The sequence below is a fragment of the Neophocaena asiaeorientalis genome, unplaced genomic scaffold (assembly GCF_003031525.2).
Source record: "Neophocaena asiaeorientalis asiaeorientalis breed wild unplaced genomic scaffold, Neophocaena_asiaeorientalis_V1.1 scaffold684, whole genome shotgun sequence".
Taxonomy (NCBI): Eukaryota; Metazoa; Chordata; class Mammalia; order Artiodactyla; family Phocoenidae; genus Neophocaena; species Neophocaena asiaeorientalis.
The window spans coordinates 2,476,155-2,501,281 of record NW_020174048.1 but is presented as its reverse complement, the minus strand read 5'-3'; the positions used below and the strand labels follow the sequence as shown (position 1 = coordinate 2,501,281).

The following is a 25,127-nucleotide window of genomic DNA, read 5'->3' as shown; positions in this document are numbered from 1 at the left end:
GGGGGGGGGGGGGGATTGGAAGAGCTCAGGGGTCTGCTGGAGGGATAGCCAGGCTCCCAGAAGGAGGAAGGAACAGGAGACAGAAGAGCAGGGAGATGCTCCCCACAAACACAAGGGCACAGTTTGGATTTTGTTTAATCCCTGAAGCAACTCAGAATGCCACCGTGACTAGGGTTAGGAAGAGAAAGAGGAATTTGAAAAGTAAAAGAACTGAGAAGGTAATGTTAGAGCAATAACAGGAAATAGGATAGAGTCCACCACACCAGGAATGAATGCAGGTTCCTAGACAAAAAACATCTGGAAGTGCATTGGTGGCAAAGAGCTTGGTGGCCAATAGCTTTGGCAAAACATAACCATTACTGGAGAGCAGACATAAATCTCGTTTTTTAAAAATGAGAGGGAGATAGAACGTCTTCAAGTGAAAATGCGTGATAGTTGATGAGGCCAGAAAAGAGTACTTCAGTGCAGAAATGACATGAAGAGAAGGTTCAGAGCCGCTGACGTGTCTGAAAGTGGCCCCGTGTGGGTAAGACAGGTATTGAATCCTGGATTGACACTAACACCCTTATCCGTCTACGACGAGGAACTAAGAACCTCGCATTTTAGCATCGATGAGTAATGTTTTCATCGTCTGTGCCACCCAACCTCTTTCTTTATTATCCTGTCCCCTGTTCTTTCCTTTTTTTACCTAATAATGGAGTTGAGCTTCAAATAGCGGTCTGAAGGAGGACGCTCACACAGTCGGTAGTAGGCATGAATGCACACTTGTGCCAAAAGATTGGATAAAAAAAGGAGGAAGGAGGACTTGCTAACACAGAGTGATGTCAGCCAGCCCCGCTCCAGTCAGTGGCATAAGATGTGGGCTCCCATGCAGAATTGTTCCACAAGCCTGTAGGCGGTGAAGTTATTTCAACTGACTCATTGTCAGAACTTTTAAGCCAGTACCTGAACGCTAGTGTTTCCTGAATATAGAACACGAAGATTTTCTCGTTGCATTTTGTTCCTTAAAAAAACACAGATAAGAATAATTTACTTTATTAATGTTGAGAAAGAAGGTTGACTTGTCGAGACAAAGTGAGGGAATCTGGAAGAATTCTTCCGCTGTGAGAGTAACCGGCAGGGACCATAACACCTGACCAGCCGTCGTTCCTCCGAGACACCTGTGTAGAGTGTGAGGTCAGACGTGAGGCGGCAGGGGGCTGGGGAGCAAGCCAGTGCAGCCTGGCAGCTGTCACTCCGCCCACGTGTGCTAGGACACTTGACAGTGCAGCTGGGGACGGTATGACACTGAATCCCACATACATTGGGACTTTGAAAAAGTGCATCAAAATTAAAAAATGAGGAAGAGGTCCCATTTCATTACACTAGTTTATTTTCCCTCACTCTTTATCTCCCTAAAGGAGGCCAAAAATACAAGACGGAGAAAAAAAAGAAAGGTATTCATCTGCTGATCATGTTTGCTTATACGTTCCCTATTGTTAGGAAAGACAGCTTTCTCCAGCTTCTCCAAGATGTAACCTTTCATATATTTGATGCTATAAGGCAAATCACTGACTTCACAGAAATAAAGCTTATTCATGTTTCACTCTTGTGCTAGTCAAACAGCAAATGAAGTTTTTTAAAAAATTATTTATTTCGGACCTAGAAAGGCAGACCCCTCAGTTTCAGAAACAAAGCATTTGTTCGAAACGCGGTGATAGTTACAGGCAGAGTTGTTGCCGCTATCTTCTGGTTGGTTAGTGAAGACGAGGATTAAATAGGAGCTGTTTGAAACAACAGCAGGTCGTAACGGGTGGTTCTTGTATGGGCAGCCTGATCTGAAATTGCTGAGTCCAACGTACACTTCCTGCGAAGCCGCCCGTGTTCATCCTTTAGCTGAGTGGTTAGCGTGAGATTAATAGCTATTTTTCTCCAAGGTTTTTAGAAGCGATGCTAGAACATAAAGGGATCGGAGTCATCCTTTGCTACGTGAATCTGCGTAGAGGGTTAGCTAGGAATTCAATTCTCTTAGCTAAAAATATGATCCTTTAACTGTGGCTCTGATGGGTCTTAGGGATCTTGTGAGATTGCTTCCTTTCTCCCAGACATTGATCAGAGCCTGTGCAGGAAAGCCTCCGCATCGTTTGTAGTGGCATTCTAGCCCCATTGTTCCTGTTCTTTTGCACGTTACAGCCATTCCATCAGTGGTGCTGAACACCGGGATTTGCTTCTGTTTCAGACGAGGAGAGACGTCTTCCCTTCAGTGTTGTGCGTTTGTTTACCAATCCACGTGTGCTGTTTATTGTTTATGTAGCCGTGGGTTTGGAGTCGGTACGTGAGGCCCTGGAAATCCTGATATTTCATAAGTAACGCTTCCTCTCATCCTTGGAACTTGCTACAACTATTGATAGGGTTTGTTTTGTTTGCCTTATTTGAGTTAAGCCCTATAACAACTCCGTGCAGAAGAAGGAAGGTAGGCAGTGAACAGGAATAACCTCATTTCAGACGTGAGGAGGTCGTCTTAGAGAGAGGCGTACTGATCAAAATACAAGGTGCGGCGAATATTTCGTTTCGGTGGGGAGGCCCCTTTGCTGGGACCAGACCCGGGTCTTCTGTGCTGTGTTCTTTCCACTGCACTCGCCTCGATCTGTCTCTTTTAATGTAGCTACCGAAACTCCCTTTCCTCAGACTACGGAACTTGAAAGGCATGGATTATGCGTCCCGGCCTGAGCTTCGATCAGAGGCACTGGTAGGTTCGTTTCTGCGTCGGAGCAAGTTGCTTCCTGTAGTTCGTGTCTTTTTTCTGTTTCTGATTCGCCCAGTAGATGGAGGTGAAACAAGCTGGCTGCTTCCGGTTGCTGGCGATTCTGATCGGAATGTTTCTTATGCAACCGTCAGCTCACTGACCCTTCAGCAGCCAGGGCTTTTGGAGGCTAGGTCCTGACTGCATTTTGCAAAGAAAAGGAGGAGAAGGAGAAAGGGAGAAAAGAAGGAATTGGACTCAAGGGAAGAAGTGTTTGACTCTGTCCAGTGTTTAATGTCAGCTCTAGTGTGAGAGCGGAGACCTAGATGCTCCGGGCATCCGGAGGAAACAGCAGGTGTGGTGACGATTCTCAGGCCAGATGCGAGTCTAGGGGACGCTCGCCTCGTGTTCACCCCTTGGGCAAAGACAGGTGGAGAACAGCCCTGCTGAAGCGTGCAGGTTGCCAGCTTTGCTCGCGACCGAGCCCCCACCTCCGTGTCCTCTGCTTGTTCTCACTCCTGAGGTTGCCCACCTCCGACCAAGTTGCTGCCTGTCTGTCCTCCACCAGCGGGGAAGTGCATCCTCGGAGGCCACGGCTGCCCGGTTTGCTGCTGTGTCTCCAGCACAGGTGACGGAAAGGTGCAGGCAGACACTGTGCAGATTTGCAGGGCCAATAAGTGAGTCTGTGTCAATAAGAAGCCACCAAACCTACGCTTATAGTTTAGATACGAGTATACACAGACATATACGAATTTTTAAAACCTGGAACAATTCACAAAAACCTAACAGTGCTAATATCTGGGGAATGGTTTTGGAATGAGAATCAAATGGAATTTTTCGCTTGTATCTATGTTTAGAAGGTACGTGTATCTATGCATTACTCCTGTAATTACAAATGACTTAAAATTTGTAGCCACTCCCTAAGTACAATTTAAGTGGAATATTGTGTAGGGTCAACTTAATTATTTTAAGCTTTTATGAAAAAAACGGTAAGTCACACTGACAGTGCTTTCCCTAAAGCAGTTTTGTTTCCAAATAATAATTAACCTATTGCATAATTTACGCCACCGGCCCTTTCTTCTCAAAGGCATCTTCACAGGATTCGAACTGGTCCCCACAAGTCTGGGCGGACTCACTCAGGCCATTACTCCCTTTACATACTCAGCATCACTGTTTTAACAGAAGGGGGTTTTAATTTAACGAAAAGTGGAGAAAAATCACGAGGCAGTGATGGCTGGAAAAGCAACCTGTTTGGTGATGGTTTCTTGTTCGTGTTGATGAAATGACATATTTTAAAAATATGCTGGACGAATCAGAGCTTTATCCTTATTTCAAGGCAGAATTTAAGTTGCCCAAAAAGAAATAGAATGTTCTTGAAATGATTTGAGTGGACTCTACATGACTGTCTTCCAGGACTGTATTCTGTCTCACCAGAGGTATTTTTCTTTATGAAACCAAAAGTCTGTGGCGTCCTTCGTTTGTGGTGAAAAAAAAATCTACACAGTTTGAAAACAAGTGAAATCATGCTGCTAGCTATTAACCTTCTACTATTTGGTGTTTTTTAAATTATTCAGGTATTTCACTTATTTGAATATATACATTTTTAATTCAGTCCCACTTTAAAAGGTAACTTTAAAAATAATCCCTCCGGACTGTGTACATTTAATCAAACACTTCCTGCCCTGGTTTCCCCCAGCCATAGACCAGCGACCGACAGGCACTTTGGCTCACGTGAAACATGCGTGTTTTGCCATGTTATGTCATTTATATAAAGGGAAAACTTTTGAAACTAATTCTAAGTGGAAAAATAAATGGTATCATCTGATTTTCACACATTTTATATGAATCAACTGGTTAGAGGATGCTTTCTTCTGTGTAGTTATTTGAATGCTATATTCATTTTAAAGCCATCTGGAGGGTGACGAAGAGAGAAACAAATCTGTTAGAGCCTGCTCATGGGTGCCAGGGGTGCCGTGCAGCCCCGAGCACTCGTAGGGCCCAGGGGGAGCTGGGCTGGGGGATGGCTGACCCCCACTTAGCAAGGCTTTCACAGGGATAGGTTGCCCTGTCGTTCCAGACTTTTCTAGAACTTTGGGGTGAGAGGAGCTTTGCAGACAAGCAGAGTGTCCTGTGTGACACCTGTTGCAGGACAGCGTGGAAGGAGAAATTTCGATGATAACCTGAGAGGGACTTCACGTTTCCTCTAAGGCTGTACGAATGGGGGGTTCAGACACGGGAAGGCTGCTGGTGACTCGCTCAAGATGGTACAGACAGGAAGTAAGAAACGCAATTAGAACTTTAACTTGACCTCAACTACCCACCTGATATGATTCTTACTCCTTGTGTGCGTGAGAGGGAAAGGAAGAGAGACTCTGAAGGAAGTAACAAAGGGCAGACTCCACATTCAATGAAATATACGTTTCCTGTTTGTGCTTATTCACTAACAGAAACAATGACAGGACTTCCCTGGCGCTACCATTGCAGGGGGCACGGGTTCGATCCCTGGTCAGGGAACTAAGATCCCACATGCCAAGTGGCGTGGCCAAAACCATAATTAATTAATTAAAAAACAATTACAATAATTATTTTCTTCATCATCATCCTTTAATGTAATTTTCATTCCTTATATCTTCTCGTGTAAGGCATGGCCTAGATTCCGCTGCGTGTCTCTCTAAAATATACGGCCTTGGAAGGATTCACTCTGACAGTACCAAGAATTGCAAGATTAACGTAACATTAAATAAAATCATTGGATGAAGGAGTGATTATTTCATTAATCCCAAATAGTCCAGTAGAGAAAAGATAATAAAAGTAAGAGCGAGAAACTGTTAAAAGTTTTAAACATGCTCCACTTTCTTTACATCTTTGAAGATGAGACCATTGTATAAGGGCCCTTGGCTCTTATTAGGACAATAAATTAATGGTTTATAGCCTTTGTTTTATTACTCGAGGGGCACTTCATAAATCAACCGTAAGTTCAAGCTAGAAAATAGCCTATAAAATTACTCTTTCTCTCATATTCCTCCTCTTTCTCTGGCATTATTAATGTTGAAAATAATAAAAATTAGGGATCTAAGAGTATCTCTTGGCACTATGTGCATTGTGACTGGGAAGTACTATGTATACGCACGTATATGTATATGTGTTTTCTTTTTTCTCGTGTACTAAACACGTACGTATACACATATATATGAAGATAATTTTGTTACAGTGTTCAGTCTTTATAAGAAACTTGAAAAATAGAGAAAAAAATATAGATCACCCACAACTGAACTACCTAAAGATAATTACTCCAAACCCTTGGTGCGTATTCACTCAGTATTTAAAAGTAACATTACAGATGTTTGATTCTTGGACAGTGTGTCTCCCTTTTCACTCTGAACTTTATTGAGGACAAATATTACATCTCTTTTTTTCTTATATATTTTCACACACACGTGTGTGTGTGTGTGTGTGTGTGTGTTTCACGATCACGTCTCCTGGGGTCTGGGTCATAGTAGACAACCAGTGTTTGTTAAATGAATGAACGAACGAATCTCCTACCTATTATTACGTTTCTTTTGGAAATGGAAGTATCCACAATCGAGTCTGGCTGATATGTGTGATAGTTCCTTTTTTAAAGTCATTTTATGTTTTCCCTCTCAGCCTCATTAAGCAAAAGGCTTAGTGTAATATCTGGCACTCAACCGTTGCTAAGTGAGAACAGGGTATGCCTATGGCTAATGCAATTTTCAGGTCTTAGGAATCAATCTACTTTCTTGTAACTCCAGGTCAACAGCCTTACTGAGCATCGTTTGTGTCCTGAAATTACACAGGCAGTTGTGATGCAATGTTAAGGAGGAATGGCCTGTCCCCCTCACAGGGGTCTTACAGCCTAGTCTGGGGGCGGGGGATGGGAGGTCCGTACCATGAGCAGTGAACGAATAAATAATTACAGGTTAGGGTCCTGTAACTCCTCACTGGTAGGGAACCAAGGTGGACACTGTGATGGTGAATCGCAGGGTCCCTAGCTCAGGTGGGCGGGCATCATAACAGGCATCTCCACAGCCACCACGTTCAGGCTGAGACCTGAGGGCTGGCAAGGAGCCAGTCACGTGATGGGGCAGGAAGCAGGGTGGGGTGGGAGCCCTCTGTGCTGTCCCGAGGGGAGGGCAGCCCAAGAGAAGAAAGCTGATGGGAACAGGACGGTGGAGCCCCGAACACCCACCAGTGACAAGGGGAGAGACCACACCGTGGGGCAGAGTTTCTCAGCCTTTGTTATTTCACTGTCGCTCCCCTCCGTGGAAAAAAATGAATGAGGGAATGGGACTGGGGGACAAAATCTTAGCTGTTACAGTAGTTTGTGGCCCTTCAAGGATCAATCTTCCTGGACAAGCTTGGCTTTTGACAACTACTGAAAGAATGGTGGTCCTGCCTCTACACCTCATCCAAGTCCATCTCTTCTGCATCAGTCTGGTGTTCCCCACTCCAGATTGAGGTAGTCATTCAATAAGCCCTTATTAAGCATCTGTTGTATGCCACCAATCTTGTCATAGCCAAGGGGGGTTTTGCCCATCAGAAGCCAACGTCACCCTCTGAGGCAGAATCCACCTTGCTGAGAATGGACGCTTAGAGGGACACAGGGGCCAGAACCAGGGGAACTTGTATGAGCAAAGCACAGTGTTCTACTTCAAGTTCAACGTGAAGCCATTGATGAGCTTTAAGGAGGGTGTTAACATGATCTGATTTAGGCTTTAAACATGAAAGAACGTATCAAGCAGGACTAGAGCTGGGAAGCCAGGCAGTGAACTTAAGGTCATGACCTACGTGAGACAGAGCAGCGGTAGACGGATAGAGAGGGTAGCTGAGGCAGAGAAGGGACGGAACCTCACAGGGACCTTCAGTCAACAGTCTTATCACATTTAACTGACTCAAAGAGTGAACTCTCCTTTAAAACCGGCACATTCGTTTTTAGGTCAGGAATGTGCTCCAGCTCTTCTGTGCAGGTGTGAATTTGCTGCACAAAATACGTGTGGCGCTCCAAAAGATGGAAAAGACCATATGATACTCTTACATGTGGAATCTAAAAAGAAAAAGAAAAGAAAAGGTACAAATGGACTTATTTACAAAACAGAGATAGAGTCACGGATGTAGAAAGCAAACTTATGGCTACCAGGGGGGAAAGGGAAGGGGAGGGATAAACTGAGACCGGGACTGACATATACACACTACTATATAGAAAATAGACGACTAATAAGGACCTGCTATAGAGCCTCAGTACTCTGTAACGGCCTATACAGGAAAAGATCTAAAAAAAGAGTGGATGTATGTATATGTATAACTGATTCACTTTGCCGCACAGCAGAAACTAACGCAGCATTGTAAATCAACTCGACTCCAATAAAAGTTATAGAAAAAGGTGGAAGGGACCTGGTCCTATTGGAGTTGAAAGCAGAAGACAGTTCACAGAAGTAAACATAGATGAGTCTCAAAGCAAACATGAGCACACCACAGAACGTTAGGAAAGCTCGGCAATGTTTCAAAAATCTAAAACTCTAAAGATACTCTTAGAGAAGAGGATGAGGATGAAGGGCTATGAGGAGTCTCATGTTTAGAAGTAAAGCCGACATCAAAGTACATAAACGGCAGTAACGTTTCTGTTGCTGGCGGTGGCAATGCTCCGAGTTTGTGCCTGTACCCACCCCGGTGAGCACAATGGCTCTGACTGTGTTTATGCCGCTGTTCATCATTTATAACATCACGTTCCACAGGGCGGGTGAATATTATTGACATCATTGAGCCCATTTTGTTAAAAAGACAGAGACTAAAGGTGCTCCCTAAATGAATCCACTAACTTACCCAGTGCCCTTTCCTCTGTGGTTTTGGAGCTAATGAGCCTCGTCTGGGATTGGCACTGGTTTGCTTTTCACGACGTGTCGCTATGGGGTGAAGAGATTTGTTTTTTCTGTTAAGCACTCTTGACCATACTGGTACGATTTCCATAATGAAATAATACATAGGATCACACAGTGCGTAGTTCACTCGTAAGCACAAAATAGTAGTTTTTATTCATCACTGCTTGCTGTACAGGTCATACTGTTCTAGGTGAGAGTCATTAATTTTTCTTAACCTGTAATTATATGTAATTCGAGCCAAACCACTTTCTTCAAATACCAGAAGATACAGTACTCTTTTAGATGTGTGTAGCTGTAATTATCTTTTCTGCATTGAAGTTAAACTTCAAGAATAGTCTATTTATAACAAAGAGAAAAGAACTTGTATTTTAGTACAAATGTATCCTTTGAGGATGTTTAAAAGTACATTCAGAGCCAGACTGAACATTAGAATATTTATATTTAGTAGTTTTTCAAAGCCACCATGAAAGTGTAAAATCCTGTAGTATTATTAATAAATACAAATATGCAAAATAGTGGTCTTCTGTAGAAACTTAAGGAATCAAAGAAGCAAACGGGGGAAATATGTGAATTCAGCCTGAAAAAGATGGCTTTTAGTTAAATGGTTGTTTTACTGAGCTTCCTCAAAGGGTAAAGCAGATTCTATCCATCCTTGTGGTCCTAGAGCCTGGCACAGTGCCTGGTATTAGGAAGGCCCTAGGCACATGTTTGGTTTGTGACTGGTGGGATGGAGGGGTGGATAGATAGAAGGATGGAGGAATTAAGGGAGGGATGGAAGGATGGATGGAGGAATTAAGGGAGGGATGGAAGGATGGATGGAGGGATGTAGGGACAGAAGGGTAGATGGATGGAAGGATGGAGGGATGGAAGTATGGATGGAGGGATGGAGGGATGGATGAAGGGATTGATGGAAGGATAGAGGGATGGATAGAGGGATGGGTGGAAGGATGGAAGGTTGGTGGAGGGATGTAGGGACAGAAGGGTAGATGGATGGAAGGAGGGAAGTATGGATGGAGGGATGGGTGGAAGGATGGAGGGATGGAGGGATGGATGAAGGGATTGATGGAAGGATAGAGGGATGGATAGAGGGATGGGTGGAAGGATGGAAGGTTGGTGGAGGGAGTGGAAGGAAGAAGGGTAGATGGATGGAAGGATGGAAGTATGGATGGAGGGATGGGTGGAAGGATGGAGGGATGGAGGGATGGATGAAGGGATTGATGGAAGGATGGAGGGGTGGATAGAGGGATGGGTGGAAGGATGGAGGGATGGAAGGATGAATGGAGGGACGGGTAGAAGGATGGAGGGTTGGGGAGATGGATGGAGGGACGGATGGACGAATGGTGAGTGAATAGATGGATAAGACAGACAGATGGTAGGATAGGTGGGAGAATAAATGTGAGGCGGGAAAACCAGGAAAAGATATGAGATACAATGCACCTAGGTACTACATGAAAATGATAGCTAACCAGGAATGTGTGAAGGACTGTCCATAGCGTGCCTGTGGGAACGCTGGAGTTTGGGAGGCTGCTTCTGTTTGAAAGAGATTACCTGGTACAGAAAGGAGAAAGATGTGTGTTTTAAAGGAACACAGTGACATTCTCAGATCAGCAGGAAGAAAAACAAACCTGATGGGAGAGAGACACAGACATCAAAACACATAAAAAAGCGTGTTGTTCTTATGATTGCCAATAAAGCTATTTTAAAAACGGAACAGATCGACATTGGTAGGGCACTTTAAGAGATAGATACCAGGGCATTTTTTGAAATTCTAATATTACAGTAAAAGAAGTTGACTACTTTTAATCTAGCTATGATATATCTTGTCTTTAAATGGGAAGTATTTGTTTGAACAAGGCTTAATGTTTTTAGAGCAAAGGAGATTAAAAAATTTTAAGCATAATTTTTTGTCTGTAATAACAAGCATAAAGCATTTTCAGCAAAGATATAAGCATCCACAATAAACTATTTCTCATTAAAATATAATCTGGTAATTATATGTGGTAGTTATTAATAAAAAACCTTCCAATAATATGACATACAATACATACGAGACATACGAGATAGCATCTAACATAACAGTGGCAGCAGCGGTGACACCATTCAGTAAGAACCTTGTGCTCAGATGCTGTAGGCCCTTGATATTGTCTGCGCAAGCCTTGAATTGGTTTCTGCTCTCAGGGAGTATGTGGAAAGTTAGAATAAGAGTCAATAGCATCTCTTTTAGAGGAGTGAAATGTGTTAGATCTTCAGAGATTAATAAAGATCATATTATGGAAGGCTTTGAATACTAAACCCTGAAGTATGCATTTTAGCTTAGAGGCAATATAAAACCACAGAAGGTTTCTGGAATATTAATAAATTGGAGGCAGTGGGCAAGGTGAGTCCAAGAGTAGGTAAAGAATTAGAGGATGAAATAGGTCCTAGATTTTGGTTTACAATTATACCAGAATGTGATGACACCAGAAATATGAAATTTAACATCTTTGTTTCTTGAACTGCATGAGATGCATTTTTATAAAATGAATGAATTCATATAGTTTAAACAGATATAATTTTTTAAAGATTCATTTAGTTGAAGTAAAATAAATTTTAAATATCTGAGTTCATGTTGTAGCTCATGTCCCTTAAAATCACTTTCTTTGAAATTCTGCTTTTTCCACTTTGTCATTCCATCTACTTTCCTTCACCCAATATGTCTAAATTATGACCTTTATATTTTTCCAACATTATTCTAGTCCACAAATACTTCACAGTCGAGTTGAACATTCAGACGGGTATACCAATAATGACAAAACCGGGAATTCAGTGGTATTCTAGAGATATCTTCAAGGTACATTAGTGACATAGACACACTACTGTAATGAATTCATTGTTATAAAGTATACACTAGACCGAGAGTTCATGAAGCCATCTGGGTTTTGAAGGATGCACAGGGGCTTATCAAGTAGATGATTCAAAGAGAGATGAAGACAAATAAACAGTATACGTTAAGCCAGAGGAGAAAAACAAGTTCCCCTTTTGGAATGGTAAGAACTATGATATCGTTTGAGAATAGATAAACTTGAATGCATTGAAAAAGGATCTTACTACAGAAAGTCTAACAAACATTTCAAAAGAGTTTGAGCAATATCCTGAAAATCATGACCTGTATCGGCAGGCGGACTCTCAACCACTGCGCCACCAGGGAAGCCCCTATTAAATAATTTTAAGCATGAAAGTAACATAGCGAGATTGATGTTTAGAAAGGTCACTCTGAAGATAGTTCTGCCAGTGGTCTGCCAATCAGTGAGGGGTGGTCAGATGGGGGATGTCCCTACAAAGGTGAGGCCAGTGCTGTGCGCATCCTGCCACGGAAACGGGAAGTATGGGTCCCTTTACGCTCCCAAGAAGGGCAGCCCTCCTCTGCGTCTGCCTCTCTGTGATTGAAAGCAGTAATCAGGGATGATGGTGAAGGGACGGAGCGTCAGGGGAGGAACCTCACAGGTGCCTCCACATCTCTCTCTACTGCAGTGTCCAGTCTGTCTACACTCCATGGCAACCGCCCATCCGGCCCTTGTCTGTCCTCCTACAGCCTACACCTCTAAAACAATCCCTGGAAACTGTAGCGGTAATCGAAACTTTCGAAGTCATCGATGACAATTGTGTTTAATCTTTTAAAATTTGTCACTTCAAAGAAGAAAAAAACAAAAAACCTAATGGTTTTCTAATAAAAATAGCGAAGACTCTAATTCACAGGTGGTTTACTTTCACAGGAGTCAGAATGACATTACCATTTTCATCTCACATAGGAGATGATGCATCTAGGAGTTGCACTCTGCATCTAGGGGACACAAGCAGAGGACTCAGTAGGAGGACGTGTCAACCTCTCTTTTTCTCTGGTTGTGAGAGCATCTTTTTATAAGAGAATGCAGCCAAAATCAAGAATGTAGGTGATCTGAACATTTGGTCTCATTCAGATGAATCTTAATTTGTTGGATTTGATATAGCATACCAAGGCACTGATTACAGAGAAACTGTACATGAATTCATCACAGAGACAAAATTAAAATGGCCAACACTTTTCTCCTAGTCAGTGTCATTAATAGACAGTGTAAATCCTTGAAAATTTTGGGATCTTGTCTGGGTTTTTCCTGATGAAGATAGATTCCTAGATTTATGTCCCACTAATCCATAGTATCAGTGAGAGCAGAGGCCGTAAGGACTAAAATGTATTATTCAGAACGGTTTCTGAGGAAGGAATCTGAAATGCTACTAAATAGCTAATTTCATTCTTTAAGGAGAAAGAAACATTTACTGAAAGACCAGCACGGCCAAACAAATGCTAAAATTTCTAGCGAGCATCTCCAGATATAGGCGACATAAGTCATGTGGTAAGCAATAAAAATAAAGAATGAATGAATGAATCTACCTATTGGATAACTGTAAAGTAAACCCAAATAGCTAAATAAAAAAATTTTTTAAATCATCTGAATGCGATGGCAGTACAATACCCAGCCATTTCCACAAAGTCTTCAGCTGTGTCTTAGCAGGACACTTGCAGTGTGGATTCAGACTCCCTTCCGCCCCCCCTCCCACTGGATCAGAAACCCAGAAGCCCTCCTCACTCACAAAGCCCTTTGTTTTACCTGCGCAGGGAGAATTTCCATGAGTGTAACCACACCAGAATCTCACCAGGAGCTTGGGAGCGGCCCCGTCCTCTGGCTCCCACCTTCCCTGTGTCTGCCTGTCTAGCATCCCACCTTCCCTCGTACGTGTCCTGTGACTCACGTTCCCATCCTCTCCTCATTATCCCAAACCGTGGATCCCAGCAACACCTCCTTTTTTTGCTGCCTCCGAGTCTGGCCTGACAGGCAGATCTGCCATGTGAAACACTCAGACCACTTCTTAACTACCCACTATTGAGTCCTGTGAAATTTCTAATCATTGCGAGAAAATCCATTTCATCCATGTTTACTCCCCTTCAAATTTAGCTTTCCTATGTGACCTGAAAACTGCCTATTTCCTGAAAATACTCTGCTATGACGTTTCACTTTTTCTCATCTTCCTTGTCTTGGTGGAGGAGAGCAGGGCAGCTGAATCATTGCCCCCGACGTTCTATCTTATGCTTTTTTTCTTTTATTCCCTCCATGGCACTTTTTCTCATCTTCCTTGTCTTGGTGGAGGAGAGCAGGGCAGCTGAATCATTGCCCCCGACGTTCTATCTTATGCTTTTTTTCTTTTATTCCCTCCATGGTTTATCCTATCACCTACTGAGTTCCAGGACTTATTTCCAGCTTGATGAATGACTTCCGGGCCTGGCTTACGTGTTCGTTGTCCATCATACCTTCTTTTCATCCTTGAGGACATTATCATCTGTCTCGGTGACTCATCTTATCCTAAGACCTCAGAATTCCTTGTCTTCTGTTTCTAATCTGAGTCCACCTTCCCCACAACCCCACCACTTGTGAAGTGCAAGAATTCATATTCTTCAGGAGATGTAAATATACATGTGCAATGGCAAATACCTAATGCAGGACAGTAAGTGAAACAAAGAGTCATTCATAGCGTGCTGTGGGAACACAAATGAAGGTCACCCAAGCCCTACTGGACGTGGAGAACAGGTTATCAAAAATCCACTCCTGGGGGCTTCCCTGGTGGCTCAGTGGTTGAGAGTCCGCCTGCCGATGCAGGGGACACGGGTTCGTGCCCCGGTCCGGGAAGATCCCACATGCCGCGGAGCGGCTGGGCCCGTGAGCCATGGCCGCTGAGCCTGCGCGTCCGGAGCCTGTGCTCCGCAATGGGAGAGGCCACAGCAGTGAGAGGCCCGCATACCACAAAAAAAAAAAAAAAAAAATCCACTCCTGGAGGTGGGGTAAAAGGTAAATAGAAGTTGGCCAACAGACAAGCAACAGTTGTAGAATCTTCCAAACCCAAATAATTGACTTCATTATACTGTCCTGCTCACAGCCAAGCCCAACAACCCATTTCTCCGGCCAGTTTTAAGCAGGAACTTTATAAATTTTGAATACAGTTTCCAAAATTATTTTCATAAAAGTTAGACGGGATCCTCTTTAAATCTTTTAGTGTATACCCAGTGTTCACAGGAAAATGTCTGTTCTTCACTGTGTGGCCACCGGTTACATGTGTAGCCCCTTCCCTCATCACACTCCACAGGGCTGCACCTCAAGATGGTTTGTCGTCTTCTGTTCCTTGCCTAGTTTCTCTGTCCCACATTCATCTTTTCCCATCATCCCTGGAAAATTTTTATATCCCCAAATCTAGCACAGTTCTCAAGATAAACCTACTTTGATTTTTGGAACGGCTGTTAGAAATGTCACTAGATGATCTTATTTGCAAAGCAGAAATAGAGACACAGACGTAGAGAACAAATGTATGCGTACCAAGGGGAAAAGGGTTGTTGGTGGGATGAATTGGGAGATTGGGATTGATACATATACACTATTGATACTCTGTAGAAAATAGATAACTAATGAGAACCTACTGTATAGCACAGGGAACTCTACTCAGTGCTCTTTGGTGACCCAAATGGGAAGGAAAACCAAAAAAGAGGGGATATATGTATACGTATAGCTGATTCACTTTGCTGTACAGTAGAAACTAACACAACATTGTAAAGCAACCGTACTCCAATAAAACTTTTAAAAATAAAATAAAATAAAAGTTGATTTAAAAAAAGAAAGAACAGGGTAAGGAGTAAAAATAAACCATAATCCAATCCAAGACCAAAAAAAAAAAATGTCGCTAGAAGAGATCTTAGTCATCCCATGCAGCTGTCTTCCTGCCCGGGGTCTCCACTGAATGAAGGAAGTAGAACTAGAATCCAGCTCTTCCACCACCATCCGGAGGTCTTGTCCCCATGGTGCGCTCCCTTCATACGTTAGTTCTCCCAGAGTGGTCATTACTGCTTCTACCCGTTCTGTAGTATTGCTGCCTCTAACTCTCTGGGAGTTTCATTTCGGAACCCAAGTTTGCATGAATTTTGCTTTGGGGATTGAGTTTCCTGCAGCGAGTTACATACCACAGTCGACAATGAACAGAAAGATGACACGCTCCCTCCTTCCCAAAGCCTGCCTCACAGATTTGCTCTGTGGTGCTCACAGACAGTACCAACTGTTCTTCCTGTTGACTGCCAAAATCATTCAGCAGTTGGGAAGAAAAAAAAACTCTATGAATTATGGAAAATCACTAGGGAGAGAGAATGGCACTACAATGGGGGGAAAAAGCGACAATTCTCTGTGGCCACCCATTCAAGTGCCCGCCTCAAATCTCAACCAATTTAAAGAAAACTAAATGAAGAAGGACATCTAGTCAACCAGGGGCCTCTGAAACAGGAGAGCGGTTGAGGGCTTGTCCTGTCCATCCAAGTGGCTAGCCCGACTGCCATAATGCAAGATTTGAGTCTCAGCCTCTTGCAAAACCGCGTACTTCATTAAGACAGCAAATCTTGGCTAAGGGAGCACACGTGTCGGTCTCTCATCTTCACGGTGTTTGTCTCAAGTGCTAAGAAGACGACTAGGAACATATCACAAGGTTTGCCTGAGCTGTATTTTTTCCGTATCTAACAGGACATCACCTCTGTGTGTCCACAGCTCTTCATGTTAGTATTTCCCAGGCTCTTCTGCAGTTATTTACATCTGAGCATTGCCGTTGTGGGCATTTCCATTGTGAAGGGCATTCCTCACACCTACCACAGTCCTGTGAATTCTTAGAAAATAAGCACAACACACCAGAAAATTATTTTGAAAACGCATGGATATGGCTTATTGTTATGTGTTTTTCAGAACTTTCTTTGGCAGCGCTTCTCATCAATAGTGGAACATTTGGACTGGCTTGCATACCACCAGAGCTTTTACTAGCAACTGATTCGGTAACATGCTGAAATTCCTTTTTTAAAATTCTAGACAAGAATGTTCATTGTATAGCTACTGTTTAGGCAGGCATCTAGAAGATTATTGCTCAGAGATGACGACGTGAAGACTTTTTACTTTTGTGCTGCGGTTCTATCACTGCAGTTGTATAAACATTTGATTTATAATAACATACGGTGTAGTAGAAAAAAAATCATTGAAAGGAAACAGTTTTGTACATCACGTTTAAGTTGTTTTTGTTTTTTGTCTTTTCGTTTGTTCACTTTTCCCTTTCACAGACGCAACCTCCCTGCTTTGAGTTGCGGAAAGAAAAGGATCATAAAATAAAGATAAGGGTTTAGCTCTGGGATTTGGGAATTCATTCATGGGAACGGCTGTATCTTCCAATGAAGAGTCAAGGCCCGTGTTTTCCCTTTGTGCTGCAGGGGGCAACCACGACAGCTGCGGTGTACGGGTATTTGCAAACATTAGTGACAATGTATACACACAGCAAACCTACTTATTAGAACAAAAGCTTGGGGATCCTCACGAAATGTGGAAGTGTTACAAGAATATGGCAGATGGCACTGGAATAACTTTTGTGAGCTTTGCTCCTTCAGATCCTTTTCTGGAAAAGCCTCTTGCCTGATTATTTTCCCATTGTTATTTTGGCATCTTCACGCCGTTAAATGTGTTTCCCTGCTGTTTGCGTTTTAGATTGGCGTTCGAAAAGTATTTCTGAAATACTGGCATGCCAACCAGCTAAACGATTTGTGCCTACAGCTGCAGAGAAAAATTATCACCTGCCAAAAAGGTAACAGTTACACACTTCACAGTAACAGCTCAGTGACATTTCTGAACTTTGATGAGTCGGAAAATACAGAATCATTTAGTGAACCCCCAAGTTTAAATGTTAGGGAAACCTAACATTTAGGTTAACCTAAATATTAGAGTGGACCCTGCCATGGCCCTATGTCCATCCATCCCATGGCGCTACCTTCAGGCAAATAAATAGGTTTCAGGAGTTTCAGAAGCACCGTAGCTAAGTTGGCTATTTACTTGTCTCTGGATCGGAGTATGCAGCCACAGCTCGTGCTTTATTTCATGATCATTCTATCTGTAGTTCCGCATCACATTTTCACCTAAGTCATAGTTTGGAAGAGGGGATATCCATGCCTTGTAATTTATGCATCCCTCACCTGTAAAATATTCATGCTTGCTGATCCTCCAAGAAGCACAGGACAAGAAGAGTGTGCCTTTGAACCCACAGTGGGGAAGAAAAAACAACCCATGTGACACTCGGGCGCAGCTCTGGAGCCAGATTCCTAGGCCACGCCAGTCAGCGCCCCTTGGTATGCTAGAGTTTGGAGGACTGCCACAGCCAATTAGCCAATGTATGCCTTGGATTTATGTATGCCTTGTAATTTAAGTCATTCCATGTATGCCTTGGATAAATGCTTGACTATTTTTCCTTTGTGAAGGGATAATAATATTTGGACTGTTAACTTTGATAGCACATAGCATCTATTTCATGTTAACTTTGAGAGTCCATTTAGATTTTTTTTTTTCTATCAAAACCCAAGTGACCGTCAAAAATAGGTACATTTTAAAAATCATAACTATGCCTCACATAAAACATACATACTTAATAGATTTTTAATTTGCTTAATAGTTTAATTGTATTATATATCTCTAAAGAAAGGTAAAAAGGGGAGAAATTAATCTACAGGCTAACTTTTGGTGGAAGCAGCCGTGATGAGCTTAGCTCTCTATCTGAAACTATTAAAAACAAGTGCATCTCAGAGAACACGGAAAACTGCCTCACCCTGTTCAAGCCTCTGTCTATGCGAGCCCCTGGGGGATTCCTTCAGGCACACCCCTGGCTGAAACCTCTGATGGGTCCCATCATTTTCTGATGATAAAAAGTCCTGCTATATGCTGGTCCCTCAAACAGACTCGGTTCAGAATTTAGCAAGTCCAGTCCACGGGAAGGTCAAAAGTCAGAATCTCATTCCAAGTTAAATCGTCCCTCTAGGCTCCCACCCTTACTTAGGTGCCCTCCGCGGGGGGAGGGAACAGGTAAGGGGACAGGGCCGCCCCTCAGTCCGACCCACACCCATGTGACCTGGCCTGGGGTTTCTCTGGCCAGCAGGCAGGCAGGGGTTAACAGGCTCTCTGCATATGTGGGCGCCTTTCAGCCCTCACCTGCGCTACCCACCTGGGAACCGCAAAATCTCTCCTTTGGGTGCCACTTGGAACTCCCCGTTGACACTACCTGTGGGCCTGGGTGCTCTCCAAGAGGAAGTCTCTTTAAATGACTCCTGGCAGGCGTCTCTGTCTCGATAAACAAGGTCTGGTGTCCTAGAAGCACAGTTGGGGACCCTGACAAGTGAGCCTCTCCCCGTAGAGCCGCCCTGCATTCAGCCCCTGGCAGCGTCGGCCTCCCAGGCCACCGTGGCCTTCAAACTCCAGACCATGTGGCAGGGTCTCTGGCTGGTCCCCTGAGGCCACTTTCTCCAGCCTGGTGTTCAGGGGCGGTGGGGGGAGCCCCGGGTGAGGGAGGCTCTATGCAATCCTCGCTTCTCTCTGGGTTATAGGGTAATTTGGCCTTCTCTGTCCCTCATCAGTGTAGGGAAGGGCCGGGCTCACAAGTCTCCTTTTGCTCTATCGCCTTTGCAATTCCTTTCTGTGTGGTCAGTCCAGGCATGCCCTGGGAGCTGGTTAGAAATGCAGAGTCCCAGGCCCTGCCCCAGAACTCCTGAATCAGAATGTGCATTTGTAGCCTCAGGCTGAAAGTGGGATGGGGAGAGTCCCCTTTACAAGACCAGTGCTCTACCCGCTGGGCTGTGGAACCAACCGAGAATTCCATTTAATACCGCGTTTATACATACATGGAGCGGGGTATCACTTTCTCCTGGAAACTTTCCTACATGTAATTAGAAGGCTGCGTACTCTGTCTTCCATCAGGGGTGCCCGCTAGTAATGTCTCCTCTGGTTGGTTACAAATGTTAAGTCGCTGTGCCCTATGGACCTGAAACAGAAGAAATTAGCAGAACTGTAGTTCTTTCTTCACCCCTAATGATAAAAATTGAGAATGGTTTTTAAAAAATGGATACAAACCACAATTTCCTATTGCATAAATGAAATAATGGCTGTAAAAGCATTTTTTTTAAATTACAGGCTCTTAAATGCAAAGCATTAATTATTGATTTTTATTTTTACATCTCTTAGAACCATTGCTTCAGTCCTTTTTGCTAGTATGAAATTCATTCAGAATTTATATCATCTTGAGTCATTTCCAGTTTTTTAAGAGTTCTCAGTTTTTCTTTGTAAATATTGGGTGGCAGAAAGCTGTAGTTACACCTCAGTCTTAAATTTAATCATTTCAATTTCAAATTATTCCCAACAGAAGTTTCCCTCTGACTATATACCTTCATTTTATCCTGCATGAAATTGTCAGAAAGAGACAAGTATTAATTATCTATTTGTGCCAAATTTATTTGTATTAATTGTCTCTTAGTAAAGGTACCATGTTTTAGCAACTAGCATAAATTTTTTTCTTTTAATTTTCAAAGATTGCTAGTGCAAAGTGGGAGAAAACAGGGTCTGGACACAGGACAGTGGATTCCCAGGTCTACGTGGATGCAATGAATAGTCCTGCTGTAGTTGGAGGTCAGCAGTCTGGCCTGTCCACATTAATCTTCCCTTTATTCCAAGAGATTAAACATCTTCAATATACCCTCCCATTGTCAATGTCTAGATTTTGTTTAATGTAACGGGAATGAGCGAATGAACAGAGAGCAGGCCTTCTGCCTCTCTCTCTCACTGTGCCTGTCACATGGCTAAAATTTCTACATTTTATTCCGCATTTTTGATTCCTGGGAGTCTGACTGTGCCTTTAGCTGTTTAATTTTTTCTCTTTTAGATTAGTTCAGCATGACTGTTTTTACAATTATCTTAACACACTGCATTCCAGAGTGACTAAAGACTTAGTACTGCCATCTGAGAAAAAGCCTTGAGCATTTTAGACATCTGCATATTATTTGCCTCTGAAGCCATAATTGTGGAAAGTTGTGTTCGCCTTTCCATCTTCTAATCGAGTCAAGGCATCTAAGTGAATATCCTAGACATGTATAGATACCCACACATTTATTCTCCAATAGCCAGGGAATATTTTAAAGCACTTAATATTTTATAGGAGGAGAATAACGTGTCTTTGTTACCCACATTGGTTTTCCCTACAATTATAGCTCTTCCTAGAATCCGAACAACTGCTTCTAATCACAGAAACTTAGAATGAGAAGGGACGCATCCTAGCATCAGATCAGCATTGCTCCCACTCATCTGTCAGAACATCCCTGAGCGGGGGCCATCCTGTTTCTTGAACTTGCCTGGGTACTGGGAGCTGACTCTCTCCCATGAGATGCCTGATCTGTTTACAACCTGTGCTCATTGTTAAAAGGTCATCTTCATATTGATCCCAAATGTGCTTCCCTACACCTTCCCTGTTGTGACCTGCTCTCTGGAGAGCTACAGATTGCATCTACGTGGCTGCAAGGTAGAGTTTGGCCTCATAAGGGCAGAGATTTGAATCCCCGCTCTACCGTTCTTTGGTTGTGTTTACCGGGAGGAATTTTCTCAGCCTCACTGAGCTTCTCTTTCTTTGGGTACAAAATGGAGATACTGGTACATTAATGACCATCGAGTTTGGGCACTGAAAGATGGGTTGGAGCGCCTAGCACACAGCAGTGCCTTTACACGGTGGGCGTGACTTTTATTTTCAAGTCTTACATTTGTTACTGACACATAAGTGATTTCAAAGTGTGTTCATCCACCTGTTTCCCCCAATTCTTACACGGTTTTCTAGCCCTGCTTCCCCAGAAAGCAGAAGGATGACCCATATTTCTACACAGTCTCTTTCCAGAGCCTTAAATGCAGTGTTAGTTTTTCTAGGAGTTAAGTCACAATCCTGTTAGCAATATGTGCATGGTTTTCAAAGACGACATCCGTGAGCCTCAGACGTTTCTGTTATAATCTGATATAAAATAATGTGATTGGTGCATCCCCAAAACAGTCTGATGAGAGCCACACCCAGAATTCTCTGGGGTTCGGACTTAGTTCTTTCCATCAGTGTTCAGCCTGTAGTTACCACAAGAAGGAGGGAAGCTTTATTAGAATATTACCTGCACGATCTCATTCAGGGTGAGGATTTTTGCCTCCACTGTTAACATTACTGAATGTAGATATCTTTTTTAATATAAGATTAGAATGTTTTAGTAAAGTCCGACTGGGTTGAATATATTTTATTTCAGAGCTGCTCCAACATAATGTATTTGGACTTGTTGATGTACATCTGGTTTTTTCGCTTTTGCTCCTCTCGTTGACCCGTCACTGTGTTCTTTTACTGAAGTTATCAGAGGATTTTTAGCACGCCAGCACTTGCATCAGAAAAGGAGCGTTAGGCAGCAAGAGGTCACGTCCATCAACAGCTTCCTGCAGATTACAGAGGACCTGGGGCTTAAGACCTATGATGCCCTGGTCGTGCAGAACGCCTCGGACATTGCCCGTGAGAATGACCGGCTCCGGAACGTAATGAACGCTACTTTCCACAAAGAGAAGTTGGAGGCCAGGAACAAGCAAGAGGAAGGAACCAAAAGGTAAAGGCAGATAGTGTGCAACTTCGGTGACCTACGCGATTGATCCTGGGGTGTCAAGAAAATGCCGATAGCCCTTAACGCAAAGTTCAATCGCTTATGACCGTAGGGAGAGGAACAAGCACGTATGCATGCGCAGTGCGTTACGTGAAACCTCCTGACACCTGAAAGGATGCTTTTCCTGGGCTTTCCTTCCACAGAATAGATGCTCTACGTGTTAGTTTAGGTCCCGTGAAATAATTGCTTCACCTACCGTGCTTGCATCACTGACCATCTCAAGCACAAAGTTTTAAGGCATCTATAATCTTTACGTCTTAGTAAAGATATATAGCTTGGTTCTCGACATCTTTATGCAAGTGTCACGTATGTCAATAAGGCTGACTCCTAGAAACTTCTGAAAACCTGACCCCCCAAATGGAGAAGACACTCTAAAAACACAAGAGCAGTGAAATCAATGAATGGTTGCCTGTATTATATTTCCCTTAGGAAACTGTCACATCTTCTGTGCCAAAAAGGAAAGCTCTGGGGAAAGATTTTGATTTTAAAGTTCACGTTGGACGCTGAGCTTGAAATAGACATGTGAAGAAAACTAAGCCCTTCTCCACGTTTCCACTCTTGTCTCTCTGTGACAGACGAGGACACCCGAGACTTACAATCCTCCCTGGGATCTTTCCATCCTAATTTGCTGTCAGGGAGATGTTTGTTTTTCCATAGGAACTTAGTAATGTCTAGTTGTTTCTCCCTGAAAATGACCCCCCTTTGCCTTGACCATGATGTCGAATGATTTTTTATCAAAGTGGAAGTGGTGGTGTGTCTCTCGCTAATTAGCCTCAAATATCTCAGTGATTAAATACTGAAAAAATTCCCTTTGTATGGAAAACTGTAATTAAACATTACAGGGAAAACAAATTATCCACCGAGTGCCACGCTTTCGTCTTCAGCTAGTTCATTTCCTATATGGGCGTCTGGCTCTGCCTGGCAGTAGATCCCAGCTCTGTTGGTGTTCTGCCACACAGAGATATAATTATAAAAACAAATGCTCGGAGACTCCTGGTAAAATGAATGCATTGGCATCTCCCTGGTACGTGATTACATTGACATGTGAAGCCAGAAGGAATCTTTTTTAACCAGATAACTATTAATTTTATAGGACTTCCAGAATAATATTTATTATTTTCTCTGCTGGAGCTAAACAGCCACCCCAATTTCTCAATTTCATTATGTATTCATTTGCCTGATAGAAAATTAAGTGAAGAAGTATTTGTCTATTTATTTATTGAAAACCAGCAGTTCACTTGGCATTGGGCAACCAGATGGAATGACAGAAGAAAAATAACAATTCTGCACATAATTAAATAATTGCTGATGGAATTTAAATGGTAAGGGGGGGAGGGGGAGAGACAGAGAGAGAGAGAGAGACAGGGAAAATGAAAATCTTTGATCGTTTTAAGTAAAGCATCTACTCTTTTGCAAGGGCAAACAGAGATAGCTCCCAGCATTTGATGCATCAGTAACTCTCTATTAAGATGGATTTCCCAGAAATTAGCATTCAGGTTGAAATCCTGGTTTTTTGATTTGCTTAATAATCAGGGTGTGAAAACTTCACTCAGCGAATGCCTGATAGCAAATGTGGCACTCCTTACGACATCTTGGGTTCCGGTGAGATTTTTTTCTAAAGTAATAATGATGAGTCTCGAACGTGTTTATTTATCACGAAGCAAGGGCTGGAAGGATGAAGTGGCTTCCTCTGGATGCACTGGATACCAGAGCGCTGCACGACGCATCCTCCAGCCTCGGCGGGAAGGCTGTTTACCAAAAAGCTGTGATTATGTCTGCTTGAGCCGGTTCATTGTTCCCATCTGAATAATGCATCTGGGTCTCTCTGGCGGGGCTGTTTGTGTTTGTTTCCCCACGCACACCCAGAGCTGAAGACAAGGGTGGACCCAGGCGCCTCCACTGCAGCTTCGTCCCGGTGTCCATGGCGGTAGACAGCCTGGTCCAGTCCCAGGCTGGCCCATCCACCCCGTCTCCTTCTCTGCACTCGGTGCTCAGCCTGGATGACAGCAGCGGCCTCCCATCACCACGGAAACAGCCTCCGCCCAAGCCAAAGAGGGACCCCACCACGCGGCTGAGCGCCTCCTATGAGGCCGTGAGTGCCTGCCTGTGGGCTGTCACCAAGGACTCCTCCAATGAAGGTTAGCCTCGGGGAAGAGGGACCCCGACCCCCGTTGGGTTACTGATGCTTGACTTCCGGTCTTTGAGTGCGCCGCGGCATTACTTTGCCCTAATATATTTTTAGTAGAATTAAATCCGTTGTTGGCTTGCCAGGGGCCCCCCCTTTCTTTTTAAATTTTTATTTATTGATTTTTGGCTGCGTTGGGTCTTCGTTGCTGCACGCGGGCTTTCTCTAGTTGCGGCGAGCGGGGGCTACTCTTCATTGCGGTGGCTTCTCTTGTTGCGGAGCACGGGCTCTAGGCGCGCGGGCTCGGTAGTTGTGGCTCACGGGCTCTAGAGCGCAGGCTTAGTAGTTGTGGCACACGGGCTTAGCTGCTCCGTGGCATGTGGGATCTTCCCGGACCAGGGCTCGAACCTGTGTCCCCTGCGTTGGCAGGCAGATTCTTAACCACTGTGCCACCAGGGAAGCCCACCAGGGGCCCTTTAATCATTAAACATAAAAAATATTAATTCTAATCTCTAAGCCTCTTAGGGAAAAGCTACTTATATATCACTTCCTTAACTCCTCCCCCGACTTCCACATTGAATGAGGAGCCTCAAACCAGAACAACTAAGAGAGTTGGTCGCTCGTCCACGTAAGCTTTTGTGAATTAAAAAGCTAAAAAGATTCATCTGGCTTCCCTGTTATCACAACTTAATTAAAAATTAAGCCTGCTTTATCACCACACAGTAAAGTGAAACGATTCATGTAGAGGAAAATCACGACTCAGCAAAATTCAGTGAGTGAAACTCTGGGCACTAGACAACAAACGTCTCTGCGTCGGTGGTCTAGACG

General features: G+C 43.5%; 1 protein-coding gene across 1 annotated transcript in view; it reads left to right on the top strand.

Annotated features, from left to right (window-relative positions):
• Nucleotides 1-24,317, top strand: part of MYO16 (myosin XVI) — a 337,132-nt gene extending 312,815 nt beyond the window's left edge. Inside the window, exons 28-30 of the mRNA XM_024754009.1 lie at nucleotides 17,181-17,277; nucleotides 21,874-22,120; nucleotides 24,041-24,317. Coding sequence (XP_024609777.1) covers nucleotides 17,181-17,277; nucleotides 21,874-22,120; nucleotides 24,041-24,317 — 621 coding nt within the window. The remainder of the gene's footprint in view (nucleotides 1-17,180; nucleotides 17,278-21,873; nucleotides 22,121-24,040) is intronic.
• The last annotated feature ends 810 nt before the right edge of the window (nucleotides 24,318-25,127 follow it).